General features: G+C 41.4%; 1 protein-coding gene across 1 annotated transcript in view; it reads left to right on the top strand.

Annotated features, from left to right (window-relative positions):
* The window catches only part of LOC144270092 (connector enhancer of kinase suppressor of ras 2-like), a 470860-nt gene that overhangs the window by 149309 nt on the left and 302185 nt on the right, over nt 1-19366 (top strand). The window contains exon 6 of the mRNA XM_077826316.1: nt 16072-16149. Within this exon, the coding sequence (XP_077682442.1) occupies nt 16072-16149 (78 nt within the window). The remainder of the gene's footprint in view (nt 1-16071; nt 16150-19366) is intronic.

Raw genomic sequence — 19366 nt, 5'->3', positions numbered from 1 at the left:
TAGTCTCTAAGGTGCCACAAGTACTCCTTTTTTAAACAGCTAGAAAAGACTGGTTTGAACTAATTCTAAACCTGTACTGACAGACTAATATATATGTGCAAGAAAAGATGACAAAAAGTTATAAATAAGTTTGCATAAAAAACGGAGGTTAAAACTATTTTGTCCAGTGCTGGAGGCGAATGTGATGAGATCGTCCTGATAAGCTTCCCACTCGTGAGTAATTGATCACTACTCAATGAGTGTTTTGCTTTAATAAATATTTGTTAGATCCATCTGCTGAGTAAGTGAACCCCAATCCAATATTCTGGCAAGCCAGGAAGTTTGCAGATTGGGCTGACAGCCAGTATCCCAGGGACCATTACCTAAGGGTATTGAGGGGTTTAAGGCATTTTAAAGAGACAATGGAGTCACTGGTGATCTATGTAGATAATTATCTACATAATGTGGGTCCTCTTAAGGTGGTGGACATCCTAGGAAGCTAGAATCCACTTGAGGTGGCTAATCTGCTGGAAAGCAACTTCCTTAGCTAAGAAAAGGGTAAAAGCTGTGATGGTTCAGGGTTTGATAGTAGCAGCCAGAGCTTTTGTGAAACAAAATGAATCACTGAAACTAGAATGTAAAATATAAATATAAACCTGAGAGACAAGTCGCTGAGCTACAAGTGTGTTAAGTATTCTGAGGTATTGACTGAGAGAGCTCAGGAATGCGAACCTCTTGAGGAGCAGTATGGTGTTCTGCAAGCACAGCTAGAAGCAGTGCAATTGGAGAGTACAGAACTGACAAGCACTCTTAATCAGACAGTGAAACTTTTGGAAAGAGAGGCATTAATATTGTCTGATGAAACTCTACATCCTTAGAATCCATTTTTCCTTCCTTGAGCAATTTGGACTCTAAAGCTGACCCTATGGAGTTTATAATCATGTCCACAGTCCAAAACAATCAGAGTGATACACATACAGAGGTGAAGGTTTAAAAACCTTTCACCAGAGGAGATATCAACTATAATGAAAGAAATAGGTCCTTGTCCTAGAGGCAGGGACATAGAGGAAGTGTTAAAGTGGCTTATGAAAACTAGGGAGCAGGTTGTATTTTGTGAACTGATTAGAGGGGACTGGGAGAGAATTTTGCAGAAAGGAGTTGGCTCTGGGGTTTAGCTGCATATTCCACAGGGCTATATGGGTCAATCCCTGTAGTTTTAGATTATCTGAGTTTTATTTGGGTCTGACACAGCAATCACCAGTGTCAGTGCTGTTAAGCAGAAGCATAAGGAGCCCCCTGCAGAATATGAAGAGTGACTGACTTTTTCTTGCTTATTCTCTAGTCACGAATAATCCAGCCCATGATGATCCAGGCTCCCCAGAGCTTGTTACAGATGGGCTACTTCCAGAGCAGAGGGAGGCAGTTAAAATAGTGTTTGATTGATTGGGGTTGTCCTAATGTTCAGACTATGGTTGAAAAAGCAGAATGTGATATTCACCATGCCCTGGAGGATAAGAATAAGGACCTAGTAGATGAGGCTAAAGCATTCAGGGTTGAAAGTGGCCAGGAACCCAATTCTGAGGATAGTGCAGGAGCTCCTGGGTATCTCGCAGGGGATGTGGCCGAGGGAAAGGAGGCCATGAGCACCCAATGGATTCTCTTTGTGAAGTACAGAGGTGTAATGAGTAGGGTGAGCAGACATCCCATTTTTAAAGGGAGAGTCCCATATTTAAGTCTTCCTGCGAGTGTCACAACTTTTTTTTAAAAAATGGGCAAATTGTCCCGTATCTTTTGTCTCTCCACCACCAGTACTGGTGGGTCCTGCTGCTGGCCGGATCCCTGCTCACCAGCCTTCCACCTAAGAGTGGTGAGTGCAGGGGTCCAGTGGCCGACAACGGGGGTGGGTGTGCAAGGCTGTGGGGAGTACTGTGTGGAGTACCAGCCACTGGTCGGAGTGCTCAGCTCACCAACAACATGGCCAGCAGGCGCCTTCCTTCCCCCATTGCCTCTGGCTGGGCTGGTGCCCTGGGAAAGCCCAAGAACCTCCGGCCCAGTGCGCTGGCCAGGAGAGGCTGAGCCCTGCATGTGCCAAAGACCCGCACAAAGCTGGCACGGGGAAGCCTCTCCACCCATCAGCTAAGCTCTGGAGAGGGGGTGGGGAAGCGATTTTCAGCCTGTTCACGCCTCAACCCTGCAGGTGCCACAGCAGGCCCCTAGGCAGGGGCTTAGCACCCTCTTCACATATGCACTCCTCCCCCAGCCCTGGGCCTGCTGCCAGGGAGCACAGGGCTGCTCTGTTGCCTAGGCACCCTCTCCTGCTGAGGCACATCTCTGGTGGGATTCACTGAAGCTCCTACAATCAGGTTCCCTGGGACCTGATGCACAATGCATCCTTAGGGCTTAATCCCTTGCTGCCCACCCTGTAGCTGGGGGACAGGAGGCAGCTGGGTTAGGTTGGTGGCCAGCAGCAGCCTGAAGGTGTTAGCTGGTTTTCGATACTGTGTGGGCAGGAAGGGACAAGCTGCTTCCAGCCACAGGGAAGGGGCGGGGGAAAGAGATGAGCTCTGCAAAGATATGGGCCAGGTCAGCCCTTCCCCTTCCCCTCCGCTCTTGCAGCTCCCATTCCTTCCCTCCTGCACAGTGCCGAAAGGCTGTTACTGGCCACATTCTGGTGTGAACCCTAGCAGAAAATGGAATGTGACCACATGTGCCCTCTGCCACTACCTGTTGCATCGGGAAGACCACAGTTCCAGGAACAAGGAGTGTGAGAGGTGTACAGAAGTAAGTGTGTGTGAACTCTCCCTCTGTGAACCCTAAAGCCTTAAAGATTAGAAGGAAAATAAAAAGAATCAAACTACACAGTGTTTCTTTTTAACAGGGGCTCAATCAACTTGATGTTAATTTAAACGTTTGTACTGCATAGTTCTGACTGATTGCCATTCAACTCGCTTGAATATGAGTAATTTTAGCAGGTATCCCGTATTCAGCATAGGAAAAAATATGGTCATCCTAGTAATAAGGAACTTGGGGAGGAGGTTGCAGAAGCTTCAGGAGCTGACTGTGGGGATGGGGAGCAGTCTGATAGCTAGAACCACTTCCTCCATTCCCCAATAGAGATCGTGAGCCCCCTTCCACTCATCCAGGATTACCTTGGATGACTGGTGACGCCCCATGTGTCATCAGTTATAGGAAGTGTTCCTAAGCAAGTTTGCTTGATAGTGGGATGTCTTGTAGAGGGAGTGTGTAGAAACTGAGCTTACTGTGCAGACGGGAGGAATTTGGAGGACTCAGATCTAAGGGGGAGTAGGAGGACCCTGTCCTTACAGGGAGAATTCAAATGCTTCCAGGCAACATACTACAACTACAGGTATGCTTAGGCAAAGAATGCCACTGGTGAATACAACGTTCTCTTGAAATGGACCTAGGAAGCCAAACAAACCACTCAGTGGCAAGTACACTATACAGTCAGTAAAAACACCAGTCACACCCACTAAGTCTGTTTCAGCAATTCCCAAGGACCTAGTGGTTATACCCAACCTTTAACTACCTCTCATACAGGTGCCACACAACATGCTGGGCTGAACTATGTCTACAACACACAGGATACATCTACACCCAAATTAAAATGTAACTGTAGCATGGATAGGCATACACATGCGAGCTTTAATCTAGCTGGCATGGGTAACAAAAGGAGTGAAGACGTGGCAACATAGCTTTCAGCATGGGCTGGCCACCTGGTACAAGTCAGCTGGGAGCTCTGGTGTACATATTGCAATTGCTAGCCTCTGCTGGGGTCCTTGCTGCCGCATCTTCACTACTATTGTTATCCATGCTAGTTAGATTAAAGTTAGTGTATACCTGCCCATGCTGCAATTGCACCTTAATTTGAGGGGTAAATGTACCCTCACATAAACACTGAGTAGAACCAAAAGATGCCATACAGGGACAACCTACTCCACAAAAACACATACCAAAATCAGTCCTTCACGTTCCCTTTACTGCCAGCACACACACAACCTGTTGTGCCTTTGTACACCCACTTCAACCCGCACTAAAACATGCCAAAAATCATTATTAATGCAAAGTTAAGGTTACCCAGCACTGCCTTATGACTTTGTTGAGTGACACCCCAACACACCTATAATACACGTATTAGCACTCTACCCTTACTGATGCCACAAGACACTTCAGGAACAGAGCATATGAAGGATGTAGGATAAAGTCTAACGCCTTCTCTTTGCTATGGCAGAATATTGCCGTAAGAACGGGAACTACCTACGCCTGGCCTACACTCAAACACTGAGCCTGCTCCAAACAAACCACCCCAGACTTGTTAAATGTTAACACTCCTTCACTTAGGCCTTGAGGAAGGGTTCCTTTTGGTATTTTGCCTTTACTTACACCTCACTGCATCCTGGAGACCACTGTCATATCCACAATTAACAGCTGATAATCTCCATTGGCAAGAAAACATCCCTGTGGTTTTCTGCTTTAACAATGTACAGAACTCAGTGCAGAAATGAGGCATACTTGATCCTTCAAGGTATACAAACATCTCTCTTCATTATCACAGTGACAACTCTGCTAACCTGCTCCAACTAGTAACTCAATTATTCGGTATAGCCGCACCTAACACCATGAATGGCACTTGGAGTGCATGCAGATACATGCTGGAATTCCAATCTGTGGAATACAACACAGTACAAATAATGGCACATTCTCTTAGCCCTGGTCTACACTGGAGGGATGGATATATCTAAGTTATGGAACTTCAGCTACGTGAATAATGTAGCTGAAGTCGACGTACTTAGATTGACTTACCATGGTGTCTTCACCGTGGTGAGTCGACTGCTTTCGCTCCCCTGTCGACTCCGCCTGCACCTCTCATGGCAGTGGAGTCCAGGAGTCGACAGGAGAGTGCTCGGGGGTCGATTTATCATGTCTAGACTAGATGCAATAAATCAATCCCTCTGGAGCGATCGCTGCCTGCTGATCCGACAGGCAGTGTAGACATACCCTTTGTTGTTCCTCATGTCGTCTTAATATGGCACCACCCTTACTGAACCATTCTCAGTGGTTATTTCCAGCTCCAGAGGGCAGAGTTAGGTTTATTTTGTGGGGCTGATGTGTACCTTAACTTTGTACGTTCTGGTTTTCAGAGGTTTACATTTGTGCTATGTTAACCATACATTTCCTGCTTTAAGAGGTTTAAGTATAGGTTCACTTGACATTCTGGAATGGCACAAGGCAGCACTGGGCAACCTTAACTCTGATAAATCTTTTGGGCAACTAATTATTATTAGGGCTGTTGATTAATTGCAGTTAACTCACATGATTAACTCAAAAAAATTAGTCACAATAAAAAATATTAATCACGAGTAATCACAGTTTTAATTGCACTGTTAAATAGCATACCAATTGAAATTTATTAAATGTTTTGGATATTTTTCTACATTTTCATATATATTGTATTCTGTGTTATAACTGAAATCAAAGTGTATGTTATTTTTGCTTACAAATATTTGCACTGTAAAAATGATAAACAAAAGAAATAGTATTTTTCAATTCATCTCATACAAGTACTGTAGTGCAATCTTTGTCATGAAAGTGCAACTTACAAATGTAGATTTTTTTTTTGTTACATGACTGCACTCAAAAGCAAAACAGTGTAAAACTTCAGAGCCTACAAGTCCACTCAGTCCTAATTCTTGTTCAGCCAATTGCTAAGACAAACAAGTTTGTTTATATTTAAGTGAGATAATGCCGCCCTCTTTTTATTTACAATATCACCAGAAAGTGAGAATAGGCATTTGCACACACTTTTGTAGCTGGCATTGCAAGGTATTTATGTGCCAGATATGCTAAACATTCGTATGTCCCTTCATCCTTTGGCCACCATTTCAGAGGACATGCTTCCATGCTGATGATGCTCATTTAAAAAAAGTAAGTGTTAATTAAATTTTGGACTGAACTCCTTGGGGCAGAACTATATGTCCCCTGCTCTGTTTTACTCGCATTCTGCCACATATTTCATGTTATAGCAGTCTCAGATGATGACCTGGCACATGTTCATTTTAAGAACACTTTCACTGCAGATTTGACACAACGCAAAGAAGGTACCAATGTGAGATTTCTGAAGATAGCTACAGCACTTGACCCAAGGTTTAAGAATCTGAAGCGCCTTCCAAAATCTGAGAGGGATGAGGAGCATGCTTTCAGAAGTCTTAAAAGAGCAACACTCCAATGCAGAAACTACAGAACCTGAACCACCAAAAACGAAAATCAACTTTCTGCTGGTGGCATCTGACTCAGATAATGAAAACGAACATGTGTCAGTCCGCACTGCTTTGGATTGTTATCGAGCAGAACCCGTCATCAGCATGGACTCATGTCTTCTGGAATGGTGGTTGAAGCATGAAGGGACATGTGAATCTTTAGTGCTTCGTGCACACAAATATCTTGCAACACCATCTACAATAGTGCCAGGAGAACACCTCTTCCCACTTTCAGGTGACATTATAAACAAGAAGCTGGCAGTATTATCTCCTGCAAATGTAAACAAACTTGTTTGTCTAAGTGATTGGCTGAACAAGAAGTAGGACTGAGTGGACTTACAGGGTTTAAAATTTTACATAGTTTTATTTTTGAATGCAAGTTTTTTTGTACATAGTTCTCCATTTGTAAGTGCAACTTTCATGATAAAGAAATTGCACTACTGAGGTGAATTGCAAAATACTATTCCTTTTGTTTTTTTTACATTGTGCAAATACTTGTAATCAAAAATAAATATGAAGTGAGCACTGTACACTTTGTATTCTGTGTTGTAATTGAAATCAATATATTTGAAAACGTAGAAAACATCCAAAAATATTTAAATAAATGGTACTCTATTGTTTAACAGTGCAATTAATTGTGCAGTTAATCAGTTAATTTTTGTAATTGCTCGACAGTGCTAATTATTATAGATTACAGGTTATAAAACGATGTACAATAGAACCTCAGAGTTACGAACATCAGAGTTGCGAACTGACCAGGCAACCACACACCACATTTGGAACCAGCAATACACAATCAGGCAGCAGCAGGAACACCTGCCCCCCCCCCCCAAAAGGCAAATACAGTACAGTAATATGTCTAAATATAAACAACTGAAAAAAAAAAAAGGAAAACCGCTTTATTATTATGCAGAAGAAAAATGCTACATTTAGTTAATCAGCTGTAAACTTTTAAAAGAACAACCATAACATTTTGTTCAGAGTTACGAACATTTCATAGTTACGAACAACCTCCATTCCTGAGGTGCTCATAACTCTGAGGTTCTACAGTAGCCTTTTAAAAAATGCAGTCATGTTATCTGACTTAGTGACCTTGTGCAGCAATGAATTCCATGGGGTGATGTCCTATATCACTTTCATTTGTTCTACATTTCCCAACCATTCATTTCCTCAGCTGATACTTTTTTTGCATTATAGGCAACATGAAAATGAGGGACCGAAGAGTAGTCACCATAGCTTTCAATATCTGAAGTAAATCCCCTCTAACACTTCTCCTTTCTAGGCTAAATTATCTTAGTTTTTGCAGTCTCGCATCATCCATAAACCCTGCCACATCTTAAGTATTTTTGTTGTCCTTCAGCTATAGTTGAAAAAAACAAAGAGGAGAGTTTAGATGATGTGGTGGTGTTTTGCAGATGTTGACAGATGCTAAAATTTAGCATGGTTTAGCTTAGGAAAGTAGACCATTACAGGGGTCCCCTCACCCCCAAAACACTTAAGCCCCCATTTGTTTCTCTGCTTCTAAAATGCCATCTCCCTGATCCTTAGGAAGCATCACATGTTCTTTTTTAGTGTGCGGAGGAGAAAAAATACTCTGGAAATATTGTAAATTGAGAGACAGCTAGGCAAGAAAGAGAGATGTGTCCCTGGAAGCAAGGGATTAAAATAATTCATTGCAGATAATAAAAGTCAAATACATTACTATCCTATCATTAGGTACATACTTTTATGATATCAAAGAAAATGTGAACATGTCTTATGAACTACAGTATTAGATATTTGTTTGTTTCTTGAATTGTAATCTCTTTAGTATTCAGTTATTATAACTTGGCCTTTGAGGAGGATGCATTAAAGGATAATATCCTTATTTGATAATGGCAGGCCCCCTCTTTTCCTTATGGCTTCACCAGAATAACTTCCACAAAATGACAATACCTTTCTAATGAAAATTATAATAAATTTGAATATATAGTTTTGTTCTTTAAGCAGCCAATTGAATTCATTTTCTGTATACACTGGCTTTTGCCCATGCATTGTAGGGATATAGTAATTTTGGATTTCTCATCTGGGCACATAATGTCAGTAAATTATTAGCCTGCAGATGTCCATCCCTTGCTGTATGTAGCTCCTTGCAAAAAATATGTAGTGTATAGATAGCCAGATATGCAGTATGGAAAAGTCCTATAAGATTTAATAGCATGTGATAATTTTTTCCTAATTAAAAAAAATAACTTGTAGAATTCTCTATAGCAGAGAGATAATTATCATTTAAATTCTATGGGATGGTTTAAAATCTTCTACAGAAAAAAATGTATTCTCTTGTTAAATTCAATAGGTTTTTTTAAAGTAATATTAAATTTCTGTGGACCCTATTGTTCTGATCTCAGTGAAATTCTACAGGACTCTTCCATAAGGTGTGCGAAGGCGTTTTTAATTAAGATATTTTTCTTTAAACTGACTTTCATAGGAAAAAAAAAAGCAAAGGCACATGTAGATAGAATAAGTCAAGCAGTATGGCAAGAATGAGCCATGAAATGTAATCCGATCACAATCTTCATGCTTATTACTTTGTTGAGGAATAGGACAGGAACATGAAATGATACATAATTCTGATCTTCCGTTCCAGGTGAATAGTTATACATAAAGGTGGAGCTGAAGTGTAAATGTTAATTTCAGTGTGCCCTGTCCGTCAGTGTGCCCTGACTCTGGGGAGTCAGCAAATTGTTAAATGCAAAAACCAGTACCTACATTTTTATATGCCTTTTAAATGATAATGCTCAAATTTGCCCTGTTCTTAATGAAAGCTGTGCTAGATCATTCTCTCTTTATTCCCTGTCTTAGTAAAGTGTTTTGGTACTCTGCATATGCCTGACCTAAATCTTAGTATGAATGATATTGTACCAGAGGAAAGACACTAGTCTTACAACAGATACATTTGAAGCTAGCTTTTCTTTGTTAGCCACATAACTCCATATTAACATGACCAGAACTAGACCACTCCACCTGGAAATTGAGATGGAATGTGATAATTCAAAAGCAGACGTGTGACTGATTTTTTCTAAAGAGGAGATTGTACTGAGTAGTGCACTGGGATGGGAAGGAATCTCTCACAGGGAGCTCAACCTTCCATCTCCAAAGAAGGGTGCTCTGACTCCTCTGCCACCCCCGGGCAGGGCACCCTAACTCACATGATAATTGACAAGGACTATGCTGTAGCCTGTGCAAGGCAATATAGGGGAGTATCATGGGATTATGCATTGTATGGGATTGGTGGACAATTGTTAGGTATGTGTTGCATTACAGGGAACAGAAGGGAAGTGCGTCATGTAATAAATAGGGCAAGCAGCCATGGGGGTGCACCATAGGGACTGTGGGTATACCAGAGGGCACTGAGGGCATATAATGGGGATGGCGGTGCATCATGGTGTAAAGGGGGCTGACGGCATGGGGGTACATCAAGCCATGGGGCAAAGGGAGCAGAGGGGGTTCACGGAGTGCATCATTGAAGAAGGTATTATGTACCTGAATTGTGTGGGGATAACTGGCTTGGGCCATGTGTCATAATTGTGTGGTAAAATGCACCTGAGTAGTTTTGGTGAAGAGTATATGGGAGAGCATCATGGTATTGAGGTCAGGTGACATGGTGTGTGAGTCTCTTGATGCAATCAAGGGTCAGCAAATCAGGAATGTGGGGTGCATGTGGGTTACATAGTGGAATTAGTGTGAAGTGTCATGACCATAGGGCATTGCAGCATGCAGAGGTTCCCATAAGTCTCATGCAGTTTGGTGAATGAATCATGGAGGTACAGGCGAGTGCCATGGCTATGGCACATGTTCAGTAGTCTGCGTGTAGCTGTATTTGTTGAAAATAAAACTGTGTGGAGGATGGTGTATCATGATCAGTGAAACTTGGGTCATGTTCCCTAGATGGGCTATTATTGAGGGGACACGAGGGGAACAGGGAATAGGTGAAGTTAGTCTGGAAGCAACTCAACCACATAGAGCAGTGCACAGGGTTTAAATAAATGACCGTACCAATTGAACTTTGTGGTGGTGGATGGTGAGCATTACACAGCTCTCTTGGGGGATATGGCCATACAAGCCAGGGATCTGATCAGGGTGGGGCATCAGAATGTTATAGTTGCAGTGTAAGAAGCAAAAGAGGAAGTTCCCATAGACAATGGAGATAATTTTAAAAGCACACAGGGATGTTTTCAAAGGTGGCCAGTGCCTCGAAGGAAAACTGCAACTGGAAGTACACTTCACAGTGCAATCTGTGTGCTTGCTGTAAAGGAAAATTCCAGTGGCACTATGTAATCCAGCACTCAGGAAGCTCAAAACTCTGCAGAGCAGAGGTGGTATAGTACTTGTAGAGATCAGTACAGCCTGGGAAAGCAGCATAATAATGATAAAGAAGCCATCAGGCAAATTACACATCTGCATAGCTCCAAAGCCACTGAACGAGGCATTGACAAGATGCTACTGTTCACTGCCCACCATTGAAGATATCTTGAAAGAACTTTCGAAAGCAGAATCTTTGCTGTCCGTGATATGAAAAATGGTTTTTGGCACATAACCCTGGATAAAGAATCCAGCATGCTTGACAGCCTTTGCAACACTCATTTGGTTGTTACAGGTGGTTGCACATGCAGAAACCCAGCACAGAAGCTGTTCTAAAGAAGACTCACCCAAGGGCTGTATGGGATGAAAATAATTGCAGATGATATCGTCATTGGTAGTTGAAGGTAGCAGCGATACAGAAGCCAAGTGAAAATATAGCTGAAAACTACAAGGTTTTCTACAGTGTTGCAGGGCAAGAATATAAAACTCAACCCAGAAAAAATGTAACTCAGTCAGCATGAGGTGACCATACATTGAATTCTCAGCAGCGGAACTGCAAGGAGATCCCAGCAAGACAAAGACAGCCAGAGGCATGCTAACTGCAGTGGATGCGAAAGCAGTATAGCCCTTCGTAGGAGTGATACATTTTCTGTCCAAGTTCTGTCACACCTGGCTGCAGAAGTGGAATCCATTTGTCCACTCACAAGGCAGGATTTTGAGTGGGACTAGTCAGGTTCCCAACCACAAGCATTTGACATGCTGAAACAGATGCTAACGAATGCCCCTGTTCTGAAGTATTACCAGTCAGAAGAGCCGCTGACACTCCAATGTGATGCATCAGAGAAAGTATTTGGTGTAGCTCTTTTGCAGGAGCAGTGGGTAGCTTATGCCAGCAGTCAGAGCCCTGTCAGAGACTGAACAGAGGTATGCCCAAATAGAATAAGAGCTTCTGGCTGTGGTATTTGGAGTGGAATTGTTCCATCAGTTCACCCATGATCAGCTAGTAATAGTGACATCAGACCACAAACCTCTAGAGACAATCAAGGCAAAGCCCCTTCTTTGTGCTCCAAAGAGATTGCAGCACATGTTGATGAACCTGAAGCGCTATCAGGTAGAGATAAGATATTGTCCAGGATGATCATTGGTGTTAGCTGACAGCCTGAGCAGGGCGTATATACCCAGCATCAGCGAGTTGGGAGAAGGGGATCAGGACATAGTGCAGCATGTTAATCGATTTAATCCCCTAGTTTCAACAGCGAAGCTGCTGGAAATCAAAGAGGCAATGGAAAAGAACATCAAAGGACAGGCAGTTAAGAGAGGGATATTAGGAGGGTGGCTAAAAGACAAAAGCCAAGTACCAGTAGGAGCAGAACCATTTTTTCAAATCAAAGATGAGCTGAGTGTGAAGGATGGAATCCTATTCTGAGGACCGAGAATTGAGGTAGTAACCATTACGAAATACTCCAACACGGGGGAAAACAATGTTTATATGCATAGGAGAACTGATTTTTTTTTTTTATTTAACTGATATTTGATTCTCTGTCTCCACCTCTATTATGCCACTTTCCCTCTTTGGCCCTGATTCTGTGAAGTGCACTTGCAGGAATCAGGGCTTTAGACTGCACCCTTTTGTGGCAGGAACTGTCTCATTCTGTTCTGTACAGTGCCTAGCATAAGAGGGAGCTACTGAAATAGAAATAGAATCATTAAAGAATATTAATCCAAAACATTACATTTTAAATTTCCAATACTGGTTTTTTTAAAAAGTCATCCTTAAAGGACCATAATCTAAAATAATGGTCTTGGATGTGTGCTGAACCAGTATCACACACAGACAGCTTTGATCTAAAACATGAAAATATACAAGATTCTATTCCATCATGTGGCCTAGTGTCTTTTGAGTTCAGAGTATTAGAAAAAAGCAAAACTGCTGAGAAATTCAGGTTTAAAAGTGGCTATTGTAAATGCTCATTAACTATCTTCATATTATTGCTTACTAGGTTTAAATATTTTCTTTTGTGTTGTAATTAAGTGGATTATCAAACATTTTTAAAGTATACTGTATGAACTGTCATTGTCACAATTTACTTTAGAGGCTATTTAACTTTGTAACACATCAATAATCCACAGGTTAAAACTCCCAAAGTAGGTAATGACTTAATATAGACTGTAGCTCCAGAGAAGTTGTGGATTTTGTCAATCTATGGATTAGGAGTTTCCAAAAACACATCACTTTGATGCTTTTCAGATTGAAAATTCCCTTGGGGATCATTATGTTCTCCTGTATCAAAAATTAATGGGTAGATTTATAATCTCTAATAAATTGTACTGACAGTAGTCTTTACCGGTCTGTCATGTCAGTGATATGAAAGGACTGTAATAGTTTAAATGGCAGTTTCTCATACATACTTGCAATAATGTTTTTCTTCAGTTGAGAACCAAAGCAAAAGAAATTAAATGCTACAAACTTTGAATGGAATGTGAAGTTATGTATTTTTAATAAGGCCAGACAGCATTCTCCCTCCCCACTCCACTCCCAAATTTAATTTGTACACTAAACTCTCTTTTAATGAAGAAATGCTGCTGCCTGCAATTGTAGCCATGGATTGTTCTCACTTTGTGGGATGGATCCATAAATTCAGTAGTGATGGATTCTTCAGTCTCCATCTTATAGCAAGCAGAGTCGGATGTTTTTGATTTGCAGGGCTAAATCTCTAGATAACTCCTCCCTCTTTCCACAAGTTCCATATGGACACTGCTCATGCTCACCATGGAGGCTATCACCCAGGGGATATCCTCATCTCTGTGGACCTGAAGGAGGCGTGTCTCCACATTCTCATCCTTTGGCCACAGACTGCCTCTGAAGTTTGCTTACAGCAGTCTGCACATGCAGTATGAAGTCCTTCATTTTGGCATGGCCACTGACCCCACGTAGTCACACATCTTGGGTGTAATAGCCTGTGTTAAAGGGGTACATTTATACCATTTTCCTCAATGACATTTTGATAGCCCCCTTCCTACAGAAGTCAGTTGGGAATACCCAAGTGATAGTACACATCCTTCAACAAAGCGTTCTTATAATCAATCTGGAGGAAAGCCAGCTCGTCCCTGCACAGACAATAGCACACCTGGGAGTTTGGCTGGACACCGTGCTCTGCAGGGCCTTTCTCTCCAGAAACAGATCCTTACATACAAACATACAAGATCCTTCATAGTCCACACTCCTGCATGAAGGTTTTACTGTGACTTCTAGGCAGGTTCATTTCATGCATATACCTATTCTTATGTGCAAAATTTCATCTCAGTTGTCTGCAGTACTACCTACTTACCTTCCCTCTTCACATTTGCAATTCCAACTCTTACACTGTAAGTCTTCCCTCCACAATAACAGGTTCGTCAGGTGATTGTTACATCCTGGATGATTCATGGACGGTATCTACCTGGCAGAACTATCGAGAGACACCAGCTTACAGGCTGGAGAGATCACACATGGTAAAAGATCAATGGTTACAAACAGAATCTCACTGCACCATAAACTTTTTTGGAACTGTGGGCAATTTGGCTAGACCTGCAGGCACACACCTTAAACTCCAGACACATACTTTATTCGCAGTCAGCATGACTGCCATGGCATATGTAAATGGATGGGGGCGGGACACACAGTTGAGCTTGTTCCAAGTGGAAGGTATAAACTTCTTCAGTTAGGCAAAGAAAAACATTTTGTCAATTAAAACCATGTGTATCAAAATGAAACTGAATGCCACAGTGGATTAGCTCAGTTGCAAAAACAGAGGCGAGGGGGTATGGTGCCTCCACCAGAGGTATTCAACTGTGTATCCCAGACCTCTGGGAAACCAGCTTGGGATCTCTGTGCATCCAGCTCCAATGCCAAGACAAGCAGCTCCTATGCCAGGAGGAGAGATTGTCCGGCTAAGGGAATTGACGCTTTTGCCAGGTATGGCCAAGAGCTCTGCTATATGCATTTCCTCTTTTCCCCAAGATAACACACACCATCTAATAGATGTGAGGGCAACAGACTAAAGAGATTCTGATCGCTCTGCATTGGTGCAGACATCCCTGGTTTTCAGACCTCGGTTATCTGTGTCCCCTCCACCAACAGTACGAACCACTCTGGATCTACTATTACAGGGCCACCTGTTCCATCGCAACCTGGCATCTCTCAACCTCGCTCCCTGGTTTTTGAGAGGTCACTTAAAAACAATCCTCAAACCTCCTGCCTTAATCAGACCTCCTTCCATTCACAACATAGCTCCATGGGATCTTTTCTAACATTATATGTGTATTCACGTCCTGTTTTCTAAGCTCTTTCCAAAATGTCACTATATTTCCTAATAATTAAGGTTTCTAGTGGTCATGACTCCTGTGTGAGGGGTATCATTGTTAGGAACCCCCTCTCTGTCCTCCCTCAGAATTGTGTGCATGTGTGGGGGCAGGTATTTCCCCATAGTGAAAGGGTGGTACTACAGACATACCCTTCATCCATCCCTGCAATAATTTTCTTCCACCACTAATCCCAGGAGATTTTGCTCCCGGCTTTTTGCCCAAATCCAGCCCATCCGAAAGAAAAGGTTTGACACACCTTAGGCTTGTGGAGGGCAATTAAGATTTGCGTTAGAGAACAAAGTCCTTCAGTAAAACTTCTGCTTTGTTTGTTCTAATCCACGACAGGGTTAGGGGACAGAAAACTTCCAGGTGCTCTACATCAAGGTATATTGTGGGGGTGGGGGAAGGTTGGCTGTGCAGGAGGGAATTTCCAAGGAATGTAAAGCTAAGGAATAATTCTCCCCTGCCCCTTCAAGCTTACAGCCCATTCCGCTAAGGCAACAGCAGTCTCGTGGACAAATGGGTCCAGTGCACCATATGGACAGTTTTGCTGGGTGCATAAGTTCACTGAATTTTACAAGACTGATAGTCTTCAGTCAGGTGAAGCAGACTTCAGCAGGCAAGTTCTGCAAGCTGTAGCTCACCCTTAGCCCACCCAACTATTTGATGGCAGGGGTACTGCTACAGAAATCCCATCACTACTAAATTTATGGACCCATCCTCTGAAGTGAGAATGAGAAAATTTGTATCACTTACCAGCAAATTTTTGTTATGGGTAGAAGAACAGGTTCATAAATTCATCCCACCGTGTACTTTTTTTTATTCCTTCTCTGGGGTGATTGCTCAATAGTACTGTGTTTGTGGTTTTTTTAGGGAAGAACTGATGGATACCCATATTCTTACCGTTTATCAATGACCTTAAAGGTTATCCCAGTTTATATGTTTGTCAGGTTGGGCAATTCTGCTTCGTAGTTGTTGGGCAGATTTTCTGCTATTGTTAATACGAGAAGGGGTGTTTCATTCAGATATAACAGAAGCTTTGGAAGTGACTCTCTGGAGGGGCTCTTCAGTGAGAGGAGCTATCTGGAAAGTTAGCCAAGCCAAACAAAATATCTGATTCTGCCTCTTGTAGCAGTCTGTATGGAAACTGAAGAACCTATCACTACTGAATTTATGGACCCATCCACCTACCCAGAATGAAAATTTCCAGGTAAGTGAGACAGATTTTCTCCTTCCTTTGTTGTGGATTAGGGAGAGGTATGTAGAAAGGAAAGTCCTTTTGTTTGTTCATTTTTAATACATATAAGAACATCTGAATGTAGAGGGAGGTATATCAGTCATATTGTAGTTTAACCAAAATGTCCCTGCCAGAGCTACCAGTTTAATTAACATCCCATTGCTGTATGTCTGGTCTGCAAATATGACAAGTTTGCTAATTATCTATAAATATAAGTGTATTTTAAAACCATAAAGGCCTTCACTTTTTTAAAATGAGTTGTAATTGATTTTGTATTTCAACAAATTAAATAAAAATTAAGTTATTTAATAGAGTATATTTATCTAGCTACATTTTTCCTTTTTAAAATGGTTTGATAAAAATTGACCTATAACCACAGAGAAATTTTACAATGAAATAAAAAGTAGATATGAAATTATATTTAATGTATAATTATATATTTGTTTTGTCAATGAAAAAAGATTTAGTAAAAATCTTATCAGTATATTTTAGCTTTGAGTTGGCAACCATATAAAATCCTACTTAAAACATTCAAGGTCCTTGTTTTTTATTCCCTTTGCTTTTATGGATCCTGTACATGGTCAGTTGCTAATGTATTCACACTGGCTTCTCTCAGCCTGTTGAAGACTGACTTCATGAGTATGCCAAGCTCCTTTCCATTTTAATTTATATACATTTGAGATCCACAATGGATTTGTTCCCACTCCTGTTGAAGTCAAAGTCAAAATTACAATGGACTGTGAGTATGAGGTTACTGCAGTGTATGAGCAACTGGAATTATTCTGATAAACTGAGGCTTTGTCTACACCAAAAAAATATACCCCTGACTGACACAAGTTTCACCAACAAAAGGTGCTGGTGTGGGCAGCGCTATGATGGTGGGAGAGCATCTGCAGCTGACATAGCTACTGCCACTCATTGGGAGTGTTTAATTATGCTGGTGGGAGAGCTGTCTCCCACCGGCATAGAGCGGTCAGGAGACCTTACAGAGGCACAGCTGTGACGCTGTAAGGCTGGTAGTGTAGACCGTAGCCTAAAGGTTTTACAGATTTTTTTTTTCTTTATTTCAATGTAAAATGCCAAATTTTACATGGTCATAGCTAGAACAGTGAGAATTTGGAAACCTCCACCTGAAGAACAAATTCATTAAAAAGGATAAGGTTGGCAGTCTAGCCACAGTTTAATTAAAGTTTAAAACAAATTCACCAAGAAACATAATTAAACATCTAAAATTTCTAAATGCATAGAGTTACTTCAGTCTAGATGCAAAAAGGCTTTCTCTAAACAGTCTTACTCTCAGTTAATATAGAAATGGGCATAGTGTGTGAATATTAGCAACTTTTAGGTTTGCTTTTCATTGCTAACCTGATGTGATGCTATCAGCCTTTGATGTTTCCTCTATATCAGCTTGAATGTTCATTGTGTTTGTCATAAATTACAAGAGAGCTCACTTAAAGGAATATTAACATATTAATTTCTGAAAATTTGAATACATTTTCAATAGCAATTATAGCTCTTGACCCAGCTGATATCTACAGTACATAACAATTACAAGTCCAAAGGTGGTGAATGTTTATATGGAGAAGATGAAGGGAAAACATACTTGTGTGCACTGCATCATGCTGAAATGCAAACTAAACTTAAAGGTCTTTTTTCAAAGAACCATAATGAAATAAAACACAAGTCAGGGCATTAGTGACTTACACATTGATTTTTTTTTAAACCCACTTTTGCATGAGATCTGAGTGAAAACAAATAATCATTGATCTTTTGAACTGCTTTTTGCTAAGAACTATTTTTAAATCCAAGAACACTTGGGTTTGCATTGAATGTGCAGAATTAAGTGTGTAAAATATTGTGTATACAGAAAGAGGTCAGGCTGAGGCTACTTTGACTATTTATACCATTTCTTTTATAATAGAAAGTCAAGATATTTCATTTTTATATTTTCATTAACTGTATAAAATAATTTGGGGGACAGTAAAATCATAGCTGAGTATAAAGGGAGACTACATTTGAGATACGCTTGTACGAAAATGCATCCTCTGATTAGTATGCTGTTACCCGTCTGTACTTGCTTTGTGGCTCCAGTGAAGTCAATGAGAATTTTTCCATTGACTTCAATAGGGCCAGGATTTCAGTCTGAGTCACTATGCTGAAATCTGTCTCTTAGAATTATCCCATAGTAACATGTCAGTGCCCTATTAGTGCCAGTGAAGAGCATAGTGGAAGAGAGCTCATATACTATGCAAAGGTGCTAACAGGTCTGGTAACTAGCAAAATGCCCACTTCTGTCAGTATATTACCATTAGAAACCTTTGGCTTCAGAGAAATTGCAAAGTACAGTCATCCTCAGGTAACTGTCCACACATTTTCCGCTTTTGGTACCCATGTGCCCCATGTGTATGAGATTTATTTATTTGGCTAGCAATATCTGCTGTGGTCATGCCTGTGCAGTCGGTGCCTTTGTACCCCCTATCCAAGGGTATAAATGGTAGAGTAGGCCCAACCTTCCCTCAGTTCCTTTTCACCATCCCTGGTTCCAAGAAAGAATCCTTGACAGTGTCCAGTTCTCTTTCACACTGTGCAACTTAAATCCTTTTTGTCTATGTAGTTAGTATAGTGCTGAGTGTAGTTTTTCATATTTTTTTATGTCCATTGGCTCTATTTAAAAAAAAAAAAAGAACTTTTAGTGTTATGGAATTCCCTGGTACTTGAAGCTAGCTGAGATGGCTGAATGTGCTCCTCTTGTGATGCAGCTATTCCTCTGAACAACAGGCATCCAGAAGTGCCCTGTTTGCCTTGGAGAGGGCCACATACTCAGTATTTGGCTCCATCTGCCATACCTTTGCTAAGAGGATGCAGAAAGTGAAAAAGTCTCACCTTAGGCTATTTCTCCTGGAGTGCTCAATGAAAGCTTCCTCAAAGCAGGAGAGGAAAAGGGTCCTATCAGGCTTCTTCCCTGCATGCACCTGTGAGCAGTGGCTCAACTCTGAGCTCAGTCTTCAAAGAACACATCACTTCCTGAGACCAACAGAGAGTGGCTAATTCTGCCTCTACTTAGTCATCTGGAAAGGATAGAGAGAAACACCTTTCCCACAGTGTGCACAGGTGTAGATCATGCTCTCTGTGATCTAGTAAAAAGAGGGATAGATTTCCTCAAGGTACTCAACCAAAGGGTAGTTCACAG

This window comes from Eretmochelys imbricata, chromosome 9, assembly GCF_965152235.1.
Source record: "Eretmochelys imbricata isolate rEreImb1 chromosome 9, rEreImb1.hap1, whole genome shotgun sequence".
In the NCBI taxonomy this organism is placed as follows: Eukaryota; Metazoa; Chordata; order Testudines; family Cheloniidae; genus Eretmochelys; species Eretmochelys imbricata.
Note: the sequence above shows the minus strand (reverse complement) of the source record. Positions and strands in the feature narration are given on the sequence as shown.